This window comes from Solea solea, chromosome 5 (genome assembly GCF_958295425.1).
Source record: "Solea solea chromosome 5, fSolSol10.1, whole genome shotgun sequence".
NCBI classification, from domain to species: Eukaryota; Metazoa; Chordata; class Actinopteri; order Pleuronectiformes; family Soleidae; genus Solea; species Solea solea.
In genome coordinates this window covers 8,800,416-8,814,882 of record NC_081138.1, presented here as the reverse complement: position 1 = coordinate 8,814,882, position 14,467 = coordinate 8,800,416, and the positions used below count along the sequence as shown (strand labels likewise).

The 14,467-nt window shown below is 38.0% G+C and overlaps 1 protein-coding gene across 2 annotated transcripts in view; it reads right to left on the bottom strand.

Annotated features, from left to right (window-relative positions):
• Window positions 1-381: 381 nt before the first annotated feature.
• The window catches only part of LOC131459952 (uncharacterized), a 270,707-nt gene continuing 256,621 nt past the window's right edge, over window positions 382-14,467 (bottom strand). For both annotated transcript variants that reach the window (XM_058630138.1, XM_058630137.1), the window contains exons 8-9: window positions 1,049-1,153; window positions 382-584 (exon numbers count right to left, since the gene is read on the bottom strand). In XM_058630138.1, coding sequence (XP_058486121.1) covers window positions 435-584; window positions 1,049-1,153 — 255 coding nt within the window. In that variant the 3' untranslated portion in view covers window positions 382-434. The remainder of the gene's footprint in view (window positions 585-1,048; window positions 1,154-14,467) is intronic.

Below are 14,467 nucleotides of genomic sequence, written 5' to 3'. Positions count from 1 at the left end.
CTTATCAGTCCACTTGATTATGGTCCAGAGCAATAATGTCTCAGGGTACACTATGTGACGTTCACCTGTTCTCGCAAAAGTCAAGTGTTTATTCCTTGAGTTTGGAGTTTTTATTTTCTATCTAATCTCTATCTGGAAGACGACCGCTGTGGCGACCATCATCATGCTTCAAAAGCATGAGTTAGCTCATCCACACACTCATACTTTCTGATATAATAAAAATAAACATGGAGCTGGCAAGTTGAGGCTTGAAAATATCAGAGGACGATGCACAGAAGGGATTAAGCTGGGCAATAGCCCGGTATCCTGGACTCTTGCTCAAAAATTAATAAATTGATAAAGTTGAACCTGAATTTTCCTTAACTCTAAAACAAGGCCAGACCAAAAGTTTCACTCCCAGGGCTGGAGTATGCCAGGTGTAATATTATTAGATATTAATGTAGATGTGATGCAATAATTTGATGCACAAGCCTGTTTTCTTTGTGTGTTACCTTAATGACTCTGTCCTGGCAGTGCTGGATGATCTTACACAGCTCCTCTGTACCCTGAGACTCGAGACTCTGATGAAGGATCTGCTCAAGCATCTAGTAAAACACAATTTGTAGTTTTGTACCTAACTTTGTGACATACATGCATGTAACACCAGACAAACTGACTCATATAGGAATATCCCATGAAATAATGTGATAATGTACTACACCCAGGTCCACAGTCTGTATTGTGGCATGTTTAACTGTTTAACTGTCCACTGAGTTATCAAACCGCCAAAAGATGTTCGCCTTTAGTTCTACTGTGTCCTTGATCAATGCCACAGTCAGAACCTCATCATTCAACTATTTGACAAACTCTAGTCAAACAGGAGCTACAGTGTAGGAAAATGATCAAGAAATATAATGAGTGTCAATAAAATGATTAGCTCTCATAGAAACTTCCCATTGTGTTAACCAGTTAACCAATAACCTATATTAGACTGGTTAGTCAGTAGTTGAGGTTTCACCTCTCTCATGGGGATCTGGGCCCTTTGGACAAACACTGACGGGCTGCTCACGTCAAACTGTTGCTGCAGACCCTCAAGGCTCAGGTTCACCACCTTCTCATAGCAGCTGTGCATCTTAACTGGATGGAAAGCCAGCATGGAGATCTTCTCCATGTGCTGAGGAGGAAGACAAGTAGGGAGAGGAAGAGATGGATGAGGCATGGACAGATTTGGGAAAAATTTATAATTGTGTCTCACAATAAATATACTACTGCAAAAGTATCACTAATGTTACACTAGACAAATGCTGTTTAAATCACAAACATATTTGGAATAGGAGTATAGGAATTGCGGATTTGTTTTGTAAAGATCCAGATTCTTGTGCTTCAACTGCGAAAATCAGAGTGCATTTTCTTTACATAATCATTATATATTGTGCTTCAATTTAAGCACATTCTCATGTTATGGGTTTTATTTAAAGCGACACAATTTTCAACCTTCACGTAATGTCTCTAAGCAGTGATGGGAAGTATTTCTGATACATGTATTAAAAAAAATACATATTTAAAATACGAAATATGCTCTTTTCTGGAGATGATGAAAAATTCCTTCAGATTTTGTACCAATATATTTCCATTATGTGTATTTTATTTAAAATACTGTAACATACATCCTTTGAAAAAAAGTGATGACATAAGAAGACAAATTGCAGGATGCTGCTTCAGATTGGACGTCATGGTGCTTGTGCCTACTTTAATTTGCCAGGACTTGTTAAGATCACAATTAGTCTACATAAGAATTGAATTGAGTCAAGCGATTACCATCAGAGCTGAGTTTCAAGACTTTAGAGCTCACTCTGTCGTTTACATCGATGACAGTGTTAAAGTCGCCACATAAAATAATTTTGTATCCGACCAATAGCGGTTCTTTAAGTCTTTTAAAAAGTTGAAAAATGTTTGTTCTCTCATGAGAGGTGTACACGTGTATCGTTCGTATTTTTTCTCCTCGGTAAAAACAATCCAACATGAGCAATCTACAAGGAATTAAATTAGGAAATCATTCGTTTTACGAATAATAGTGACATCACCAGTTTTAGAAAAAAGATCCCACCATCAGCTTTACTTTCGCCAATAGAAATTACACTTAGACCTTTGTTCCACATGCTGGATACCTTTACTCTTTACTTGTGTTCAGTCTCAGTTCTTGACAACATAATATGTCAAAGTCAGTTTTCAACAAGAATTTAATTTGTTGGGCTCTAAAAGAATTTGATTGGATGCCATGGGCATTCCAAGATGAAACTTTGGGGAAGGTCATAAATGTTTGGGGGGTTATGGTGTGGGTTTGTCGTGATTTTATAATATATATATATATATATATTTATATATATTTATTTTATAACAAGCTTTTCTTTTCTTTTTCTCTACCTCTACAAAAGGTGTTTCATGATCATCACCAGGCTCTGGGGCGGGGAATTCAGGAGTGGGAGAGAAAGAGCCAAAGTTGTTGCTGTAAGGGGGGCTCTCTGCTGCAGCCTAAAGCTACAGTAAAGCGGGGTGCTGCCGACTCGCTGACCCTGACCCTTATACCTATTCCAAGCCCTACCAGTAGAGGTCCCCCAAACCCCAATTTATGAGCTGGAATAAAATGATATCAAAGTTTAGTTGGGGTGGCAAAAGACCCACGATAAGACTGGAAACTCTCCAGCTGCCAAAAGAAGAAGGAGGGATGAGACTTCCAAAATTAAAGGAATACTACCATGCGGCCCAATTGAGATATATTGTAGGTTGGTGCAAACCAGACACAGTGAAATGAAATAGAAAAAGAGTTTGGAGAAAACCCAGTACAGAATATAATTGGGGATAAAGAAACATACAAGAAGATTCAAAACCAAATAGACACAATCACGATGTTCACATACAAAATATGGTTCAGCATAATAAAAAAATATAAGATACAGAAAGACACTAATTTATTGAATATGATAGCAATTTTACACCGACTAGGTACGATATAGGATTTAAACAGTGGACAACCAAGGGAATCACAGCATGGTGTGTTTTGGTGAAAGATGGACAGCTTGAGAGTTTCCAAAATATGACAGAAAAAAAGGATTTAGATAATCAATCATGAATTCTGTGGATTCCTGCAACTTAGAGACTACTATATGAAAGAGATCAGGATGGACCCCTCCTGAGAAGTGAATAGTGTGATCCAGATCATCATAATCAACGCATACAAAGAAACCACAATTAGAATTATATTGGGACTATATAAAAAAATGCTACAAAATACATAAAAAAAAAAGATGGGAATCAGGATTTAACATATTGGCTAAGATTGGTATAATCTGCCAGACATTAGCCTCATGTATGAAACAAAGTGATTTTGAAGCAGAAACATATTTAGGTTACAAGGTCAGAGCTGCAGTGACTTCCTGACAAGTACAAATGAGCATTTCATGGGTTGTACTGGCAACAGATATGACAAATGTTGGGTGGCTGGGAGATTTTTTTTTAATCAGTCTTGAATATGTCAAAGATTACCCACAATATTAACTTTGAAGCATTGTTAGTTTTGTGTAGCATCAGCTAAAACATGTACTCCCTCCCCTCTTAATTTGAAAAGAGGACATTTGTAATATGGAAATGATTGAATATTTGGTGGTTTTGAGGAGGACTGATGCAGGACAAAAGTATTAATCTTTTATGACAACAATTCTTGGGAGTGAACATCCCTGCCATATACTCAAGTGTATGGTGAAAACAATGTTCAGTGTTCTATTGATCTATTAATAAAATGTTTTCATTTGAATTCCAATTTGCCAAGAGACCTTCTTACAAGAAAGTGTGCCATATGCACTAACACAGTGGAAATGAATCATAATGAAGCCTGAGGGTTAAGGAAACAGTTTGTCATCAACTAAATACTGTAGGTGTCCAAAGCCTGAGGGTCAACCTCTTTCCCCGGATGAAGCAGAATCCAGTCACGTTAACTGTGCGTTGTAAGAATGGAAAAGACTGTCATAAAAAAAAAAAAATAATTACAACACCCACACTGTATCAACATTCAGAGTGGACCTAATTTTTAAGAATAGAGGGATAGATTTAGTGTATAGCCTACTTGTTAAATAGACAGGACAGTGCAGCAGCAGCACCAGCGAAGCTCTCTGAACAGATCAGCAATGTGACCCACAGTCCTCACAACCGAAGACGCAGCCGAAACACAGCAAGCGGTTCCGCGAAAACGGGAGCTTTGCAGCTGCGGGTCCGGGTGAGAGGACATCGGTTCTCACAGTGGAACTGTTCAGACAGAAAGTCTGGCTCCCGTGTAACGTCGCAGACAACACCATCTCAGAGATAGGATACTGACTGCATTTAAACACTAAACTTTCGCAAGAAACAGCAAAGCGAAAAAGAAAAAAAAGAGCATGGAACATTTACATGTGCATATATTAGTATAAACTATATTTCGATTAATGCGTGTGTGTTTAAATGCATGTGTATGTATGTAGTGAAAAGACGTAGTTACTGTAATTAACGAACACATTTTAGCAATGGCCTGCTGTTTAGCTCATTATAATAATGGAAAATTTCACTTACCTCTACATTTTTGAGCATCTTCCTGTGACATGTCAATAGCCTCCCTCTACCACCAACTTCCCCAGTAATTCCTTGGTCAGCGACTGATGCTGCAACTCCATTACATGTTCATCCACCTGCTGAGCAGACACTAACCTGTTCACGTTTTGGATATTAATCCGCTGCTGCTGTGGTGGGAAACTACGTTGCGTTGGAGTGTGATGATGGTCGATAATTATCTTAAAGCTACAGTAGTAGTTGAAATAAACTGCCCCTTTTCTTTCACCATACATGCATGGCAGAAATGTTCGCTTCCAAGATTTTTTTGTAATAAAAACATTACAGATTAATCCTCTGCATTTTTTGTGCGTTTGGATTTTTTTTTGAGGATATCTTACACCAAATTGCTTCAAATTTGGTGTAGGTGAAGTTATTTTCCACTGTCAGGGAATATCAACATTTTTCATTATCATATAACACACTGTTCAATCAATATCTGAAGCTAAAATGATGTGGGTGTATTTTAGGGATATCATAGTATGGTGTGAATGTGGGTTTAGGAATAAATGTGTGTGTGTGTGTGTGTGTGTGTGTGTGTGTGTGTGTGTGTGTGTGTCTGTGTCTGTGTGTCTGTGTGTATGTGCAACTCCAGGCACTTCTTGTTCTCACATCAAGTTCAAATCGACATGATACACAGGCACCTACACCTACAAAGAGGCTCATACACACATTCACTCCTTTGAGTAAAAAAAACCAACAGGCATCTTGAGGGACTTCAAAGACTTGCCCTCTACGTGAACCCAAACAAAAGTCTGGTTTTGTTTACACAGGTGCAATTACAGGTAAACACAATGTTTCACTTTGTTTGGGGCTCAATTCATCCTGACTGTCAAAGACACAGCCTCAGACGCTGAAGACCTCGACCTCATCAGTCACAATGTACTGAAAAAGAAAAAGGTTAAATAATTTATCAAAACTAACCCTAACCCTATCATATTATAGTGATTACATGTAAAATAATTACATCAAATCAAACATAAGCTAGATGTTTTGTATGACCTGTGTGATCATCCGTTTTTGATGAAGTTTAAAATCCATAATTTGTATTAGTAGTGTATGATTTCACTTTCACTGAACTCAGTACCACTTATACTTCATATACTAGTAGTATGGAGTACTTTTACTGTATACGTTTTGGAGGAATATAGGGTCAAAGTTCACTTTTTGCAACAAACAATAGGGTAACATTTTTTGATGAAGTATAAAATCCTTATTTTTTATCAGTAGTTTATGATTTTACTTTCACTGGACGTATTCAGCTAAGGTTAGGCTGTTTTCGGATTTTTTTCTTTTTTCTACTGTCCCATAATATAAACCTCACTAATGAAGTTAACATAATATAAGATATACTTCTGTCTTTGATTTTGCAATGATTTCACTGTTGGGATGTGTTTTTCTATTGGTGTCTGCTTGTGTGCGCATCCAGCCGAGATAAGGCTGTTTTCGGATTTTTTTCTACTGTCCACAGTACTGTGCAAAGGTTTTAGGCAGTTGTGAAAAAAATGAATCAATCATCAATCAACAAAATGCAGTGAATAAACAAAAGAGAAATCTAAATCACCCTTTGTGAGGTTTATGTTATGGGACAGAAGAAAAATGAAAAAAATCAGAAAACAGCCGTATCCCTGCTGAATGCGCACAAAAACAGAGACAAATAGGAAAAACACATCCAAACAGTGAAATCATTGCAAAATCAAACACTGAGGGTAGCGAAGAATATCTTATAAGATTTTAACTTTATTTGTGAGGTTTATGTTATGGGACAGTAGAAAAATGAAAAAAACGAAAACAGCCGTATCCCTGCTGAATGCGCACAAAAACAGACACAAATAGAAAAACACATCCAAACAGTGAAATCATTATAAATTCAAACACTGAGGGTACATCAATATACCTTATAAGATGTTAACTTCATATTATAGGACAGTAGAAAAAAGATTAAAATACCCTCGATCAGCCTTAGTCCCTGATACACATACGGAAAAATCAGTCTCCTGGCTTAATGCCTTTAGGAATTATTACAAAAGACACACACTTTGACCTTTCCAAAGGTTGCATGGGTCTGAAACTCGGCACCCTAGATCAGCCTTAGTCCCTGATACACATAAGGAAAAATCAGACTCCTGGCTTAATGCCTTTAGGAATTATTACAAAAAACACACCTAAACGGCTGACCTTTGACTTTTCCGAAGGTTACACAGGTCTGAAACTCGGCACCCTAGATTAGCCTTAGTCCCTGATACACATATGGAAAAATCAGACTCCTGGCTTAATGCCTTTAGGAATTATTACAAAAAACACACCCGAACGGCTGACCATTGACCTTTCCGAAGGTTGCACAGGTCTGAAACTCTGCACCCGGGATAAGCCTAAATCCCTGATACACGTACAGAAAAATCAGACTCCTGGCTCAATGCCTTTAGGAATTATTACAAAAAACACACCCGAAAGGCTGACCTTTGACCTTCCCGAAGGTTGCACAGGTCTGAAACTCGGCACCCGGGATCAGCCAGGAGTCCCTGATACACATACGGAGAAATCAGCATCCGGGCTCATTGCCTTTAGGAATTATTGAAGAAAAGACAGTTTCCCACCTTTCTTACGTTTGAATTTTACAGACTGTGTTTTTGGCAGTTTTTTTTGGCCAGGGGGAAAAAAGCCCAAAGTCCTGTGTCCAAAAACTGAAAATCAGGTCATGTCAGACTCTATACAGTCTTAGACTCTTTGGCCAGAGTGGAAGTTTTGGAGGAACTACATTTCTACAGGTCGCAGGAGTGTGAATATTTCATATGTCGTTTGGGGTCCCAAGACGAGCGGAACGACGAGGGTACATTAGTATATCTTATAAGATGTTAACTTTATTTGTGAGGTTTATGTTATGGGACAGTAGAAAATGAAAAAAAATCAGAAAACAGCCGTATCCCTGCTGAATGCCCACAAAAACAGACAAAAATAGAAAAACACATCCAAACAGTGAAATCATTGCAAAATCAAACACTGAGGGTACCGAAGAATATCTTATAAGATGTTAACTTTATTTGTGAGGTTTATGTTATGGGACAGTAGAAAAATGAAAAAAAATCAGAAAACAGCCGTATCCCTGCTGAATGCACACAAAAACAGAGACAAATAGAAAAACACATCCAAACAGTGACATCATTGCAAAATAAAACACAGAAGGTATATAACTATATCTTATAAGATTTTAACTTTATTTGTGAGGTTTATGTTATGGGACAGTAGAAAAATGAAAAAAATCTGAAAACAGCCGTATCCCTGCTGAATGCGCACAAAAACAGACACAAATAGAAAAACACATCCAAATAGTGAAATCATTATAAATTCAAACACTGAGGGTACATCAATATACCTTATAAGATGTTAACTTCATATTATAGGACAGTAGAAAAAAGATTAAAATACCCTCGATCAGCCTTAGTCCCTGATACACATACGGAAAAATCAGACTCCTGGCTTAATGCCTTAGGAATTATTACAAAAAACACACCTAAACGGCTGACCTTTGACCTTTCCGAAGGTTACACAGGTCTGAAACTCAGCACCCTAGATTAGCCTTAGTCCCTGATACACATACGGAAAAATCAGACTCCTGGCTCAATGCCTTTAGGAATTATTACAAAAAACACACCCGAACGGCTGACCATTGACCTTTCCGAAGGTTGCACAGGTCTGAAACTCGGCACCCTGGATCAGCCTTAGTCCCTGATATACACACGGAAAAATCAGACTCCTGGCTCAATGCCTTTAGGAATTATTACAAAAACACACCCGAACGGCTGACCTTTGACCTTTCCAAAGGTTGCACGGGTCTGAAACTCGGCACCCTGGATTAGCCTTAGTCCCTGATACACATACGGACAAATCAGACTCCTGGCTTAATGCCTTTAGGAATTATTACAAAAAACACACCCTAACGGCTGACCATTGACCTTTTCCGAAAGTTGCACAGGTCTGAAACTCGGCAACCGGGATAAGCTTTAGTCCCTGATACACATACGGAAAAATCAGACTCCTGACTCAATGCCTTTAGGAATTATTACAAAAAACACACCACAGCGGCTGACCTTTGACCTTTCCAAAGGTTGCACGGGTCTGAAACTCGGCACCCTGGATCAGCCAGGAGTCCCTGATACACATACGGAGAAATCAGCATCCGGGCTCATTGCCTTTAGGAATTATTGAAGAAAAGACAGTTTCCCACCTTTCTTACGTTTGAATTTTACAGACTGTGTTTTTGGCAGTTTTTTTTGGCCAGGGGGAAAAAAGCCCAAAGTCCTGTGTCCAAAAACTGAAAATCAGGTCATGTCAGACTCTATACAGTCTTAGACTCTTTGGCCAGAGTGGAAGTTTTGGAGGAACTACATTTCTACAGGTCGCAGGAGTGTGAATATTTCATATGTCGTTTGGGGTCCCAAGACGAGCGGAACGACGAGGGTACATTAGTATATCTTATAAGATGTTAACTTTATTTGTGAGGTTTATGTTATGGGACAGTAGAAAATGAAAAAAAATCAGAAAACAGTCGTATTCCAGCTGAATGCGCACAAAAACAGAGAAAAATAGAAAAACACATTCAAACAGTGAAATCATTGCAAAATCAAACACTGAAGGTATATAACTATATCTTATATGATGTTAACTTTATTTGTGAGGTTTATGTTATGGGACAGTAGAAAAATGAAAAGAAATCAGAAAACAGTCGTATTCCAGCTGAATGCGCACAAAAACAGACAAAAATAGAAAAACACATTCAAACAGTGAAATCATTGCAAAATCAAACACTGAAGGTATATAACTATGTCTTATGAGATGTTAACTTTATTTGTGAGGTTTATGTTATGGGACAATAAAAAAATGAAAAAAAAATCAGAAAACAGCCGTATCCCTGCTGAATGCACACAAAAACAGAGACAAATAGAAAAACACATCCAAACAGTGAAATCATTGCAAAATCAAACACTGAAGGTATATAACTATATCTTATAAGATTTTAACTTTATTTGTGAAGTTTATGTTATGGGACAGTAGAAAAATGAAAAAAATTCCGAAAACAGCCGTATCCCTGCTGAATGCGCACAAAAACAGACACAAATAGAAAAACACATCCAAACAGTGAAATCATTATAAATTCAAACACTGAGGGTACATCAATATACCTTATAAGATGTTAACTTCATATTATAGGACAGTAGAAAAAAGATTAAAATACCCTCGATCAGCCTTAGTCCCTGATACACATACGGAAAAATCAGACTCCTGGCTTAATGCCTTTAGGAATTATTACAAAAGACACACCCGAACGGCTGACCTTTGACCTTTCCGAAGGTTACACAGGTCTGAAACTCGGCACCCTAGATTAGCCTTAGTCCCTGATACACATACGGAAAAATCAGACTCCTGGCTCAATGCCTTTAGGAATTATTACAAAAAACACACCCGAACGGCTGACCTTTGACCTTTCCGAAGGTTACACAGGTCTGAAACTCGGCACCCTGGATCAGCCTTAGTCCCTATACACACACAGAAAAATCAGACTCCTGGCTCAATGCCTTTAGGAATTATTACAAAAAACACACCCGAACGGCTGACCTTTGACCTTTCAAAGGTTGCACGGGTCTGAAACTCGGCACCCTGGATTAGCCTTAGTCCCTGATACACATACGGAAAAATCAGACTCCTGGCTTAATGCCTTTAGGAATTATTACAAAAAACACACCCGAACGGCTGACCATTGACCTTTTCCGAAAGTTGCACAGGTCTGAAACTCGGCAACCGGGATTAGCTTTAGTCCCTGATACACATACGGAAAAATCAGACTCCTGACTCAATGCCTTTAGGAATTATTACAAAAAACACACCACAGCGGCTGACCTTTGACCTTTCCAAAGGTTGCACAGGTCTGAAACTCGGCACCCGGGATCAGCCAGGAGTCCCTGATACACATACGGAGAAATCAGCATCCGGGCTCATTGCCTTTAGGAATTATTGAAGAAAAGACAGTTTCCCACCTTTCTTACGTTTGAATTTTACAGACTGTGTTTTTGGCAGTTTTTTTTGGCCAGGGGGAAAAAAGCCCAAAGTCCTGTGTCCAAAAACTGAAAATCAGGTCATGTCAGACTCTATACAGTCTTAGACTCTTTGGCCAGTGTGGAAGTTTTGGAGGAACTACATTTCTACAGGTCGCAGGAGTGTGAATATTTCATATGTCGTTTGGGGTCCCAAGACGAGCGGAACAACGAGGGTACATTAGTATATCTTATAAGATGTTAACTTTATTTGTGAGGTTTATGTTATGGGACAGTAGAAAATGAAAAAAATCAGAAAACAGCGGTATCCCTGCTGAATGCGCACAAAAACAGACAAAAATAGAAAAACACATCCAAACAGTGAAATCATTGCAAAATCAAACACTGAGGGTACCGAAGAATATCTTATAAGATGTTAACTTTATTTGTGAGGTTTATGTTATGGGACAGTAGAAAAATGAAAAAAAATCAGAAAACAGTCGTATTCCAGCTGAATGCGCACAAAAACAGACAAAAATAGAAAAACACATTCAAACAGTGAAATCATTGCAAAATCAAACACTGAAGGTATATAACTATATCTTATGAGATGTTAACTTTATTTGTGAGGTTTATTTTATGGGACAATAAAAAAATGAAAAAAATCAGAAAACAGCCGTATCCCTGCTGAATGCACACAAAAACAGAGACAAATAGAAAAACACATCCAAACAGTGACATCATTGCAAAATAAAACACTGAAGGTATATAACTATATCTTATAAGATTTTAACTTTATTTGTGAGGTTTATGTTATGGGACAGTAGAAAAATGAAAAAAATCTGATAACAGCCGTATTCCTGCTGAATGCGCACAAAAACAGACAAAAATAGAAAAACACATCCAAACAGTGAAATCATTGCAAAATCAAACACTGAGGGTACCGAAGAATATCTTATAAGATGTTAACTTTATTTGTGAGGTTTATGTTATGGGACAGTAGAAAAATGAAAAAAAAATCAGAAAACAGTCGTATTCCAGCTGAATGCGCACAAAAACAGACAAAAATAGAACAACACATTCAAACAGTGAAATCATTGCAAAATCAAACACTGAAGGTATATAAATATATCTTATGAGATGTTAACTTTATTTGTGAGGTTTATTTTTTGGGACGATAAAAAAATGAAAAAAATCAGAAAACAGCCGTATCCCTGCTGAATGCACACAAAAACAGAGACAAATAGAAAAACACATCCAAACAGTGACATCATTGCAAAATAAAACACTGAAGGTATATAACTATATCTTATAAGATTTTACCTTTATTTGTGAGGTTTATGTTATGGGACAGTAGAAAAATGAAAAAAATCTGAAAACAGCCGTATCCCTGCTGAATGCGGACAAAAACAGACACAAATAGAAAAACACATCCAAACAGTGAAATCATTATAAATTCAAACACTGAGGGTACATCAATATACCTTATAAGATGTTAACTTCATATTATAGGACAGTAGAAAAAAGATTAAAATACCCTCGATCAGCCTTAACCTTTCCGAAGGTTACACAGGTCCGAAACTCGGCACCCTAGATTAGCCTTAGTCCCTGATACACATACGGAAAAATCAGACTCCTGGCTTAATGCCTTAGGAATTATTACAAAAAACACACCTAAACGGCTGACCTTTGACCTTTCCGAAGGTTACACAGGTCTGAAACTCGGCACCCTAGATTAGCCTTAGTCCCTGATACACATACGGAAAAATCAGACTCCTGGCTCAATGCCTTTAGGAATTATTACAAAAAACACACCCGAACGGCTGACCTTTGACCTTTCCGAAGGTTACACAGGTCTGAAACTCGGCACCCTGGATCAGCCTTAGTCCCTATACACACACAGAAAAATCAGACTCCTGGCTCAATGCCTTTAGGAATTATTACAAAAAACACACCCGAACGGCTGACCTTTGACCTTTCCAAAGGTTGCACGGGTCTGAAACTCGGCACCCTGGATTAGCCTTAGTCCCTGATACACATACGGAAAAATCAGACTCCTGGCTTAATGCCTTTAGGAATTATTACAAAAAACACACCCGAACGGCTGACCATTGACCTTTTCCGAAAGCTGCACAGGTCTGAAACTCGGCAACCGGGATAAGCTTTAGTCCCTGATACACATACGGAAAAATCAGACTCCTGACTCAATGCCTTTAGGAATTATTACAAAAAACACACCACAGCGGCTGACCTTTGACCTTTCCAAAGGTTGCACAGGTCTGAAACTCGGCACCCGGGATCAGCCAGGAGTCCCTGATACACATACGGAGAAATCAGCATCCGGGCTCATTGCCTTTAGGAATTATTGAAGAAAAGACAGTTTCCCACCTTTCTTACGTTTGAATTTTACAGACTGTGTTTTTGGCAGTTTTTTTTGGCCAGGGTGAAAAAAGCCCAAAGTCCTGTGTCCAAAAACTGAAAATCAGGTCATGTCAGACTCTATACAGTCTTAGACTCTTTGGCCAGAGTGGAAGTTTTGGAGGAACTACATTTCTACAGGTCGCAGGAGTGTGAATATTTCATATGTCGTTTGGGGTCCCAAGACGAGCGGAACGACGAGGGTACATTAGTATATCTTATAAGATGTTAACTTTATTTGTGAGGTTTATGTTATGGGACAGTAGAAAATGAAAAAAATCAGAAAACAGCCGTATCCCTGCTGAATGCGCACAAAAACAGACACAAATAGAAAAACACATCCAAACAGTGAAATCATTGCAAAATCAAACACTGAGGGTACCGAAGAATATCTTATAAGATGTTAACTTTATTTGTGAGGTTTATGTTATGGGACAGTAGAAAAATGAAAAAAAATCAGAAAACAGTCGTATTCCAGCTGAATGCGCACAAAAACAGACAAAAATAGAAAAACACATTCAAACAGTGAAATCATTGCAAAATCAAACACTGAAGGTATATAACTATATCTTATGAGATGTTAACTTTATTTGTGAGGTTTATTTTATGGGACAATAAAAAAATGAAAAAAATCAGAAAACAGCCGTATCCCTGCTGAATGCACACAAAAACAGAGACAAATAGAAAAACACATCCAAACAGTGACATCATTGCAAAATAAAACACTGAAGGTATATAACTATATCTTATAAGATTTTAACTTTATTTGTGAGGTTTATGTTATGGGACAGTAGAAAAATGAAAAAAATCTGAAAACAGCCGTATCCCTGCTGAATGCGCACAAAAACAGACACAAATAGAAAAACACATCCAAACAGTGAAATCATTATAAATTCAAACACTGAGGGTACATCAATATACCTTATAAGATGTTAACTTCATATTATAGGACAGTAGAAAAAAGATTAAAATACCCTCGATCAGCCTTAGTCCCTGATACACATACGGAAAAATCAGACTCCTGGCTTAATGCCTTTAGGAATTATTACAAAAAACACACCCGAACGGCTGACCTTTGACCTTTCCAAAGGTTGCACGGGAATGAAACTCGGCACCCTGGATTAGCCTTAGTCCCTGATACACATACGGAAAAATCAGACTCCTGGCTCATTGCCTTTAGGAATTATTGAAGAAAAGACAGTTTCCCACCTTTCTTACGTTTGAATTTTACAGACTGTTTTTGGCAGTTTTTTTTGGCCAGGGGGAAAAAAGCCCAAAGTCCTGTGTCCAAAAACTGAAAATCAGGTCATGTCAGACTCTATACAGTCTTAGACTCTTTGGCCAGAGTGGAAGTTTTGGAGGAACTACATTTCTACAGGTCGCAGGAGTGTGAATATTTCATATGT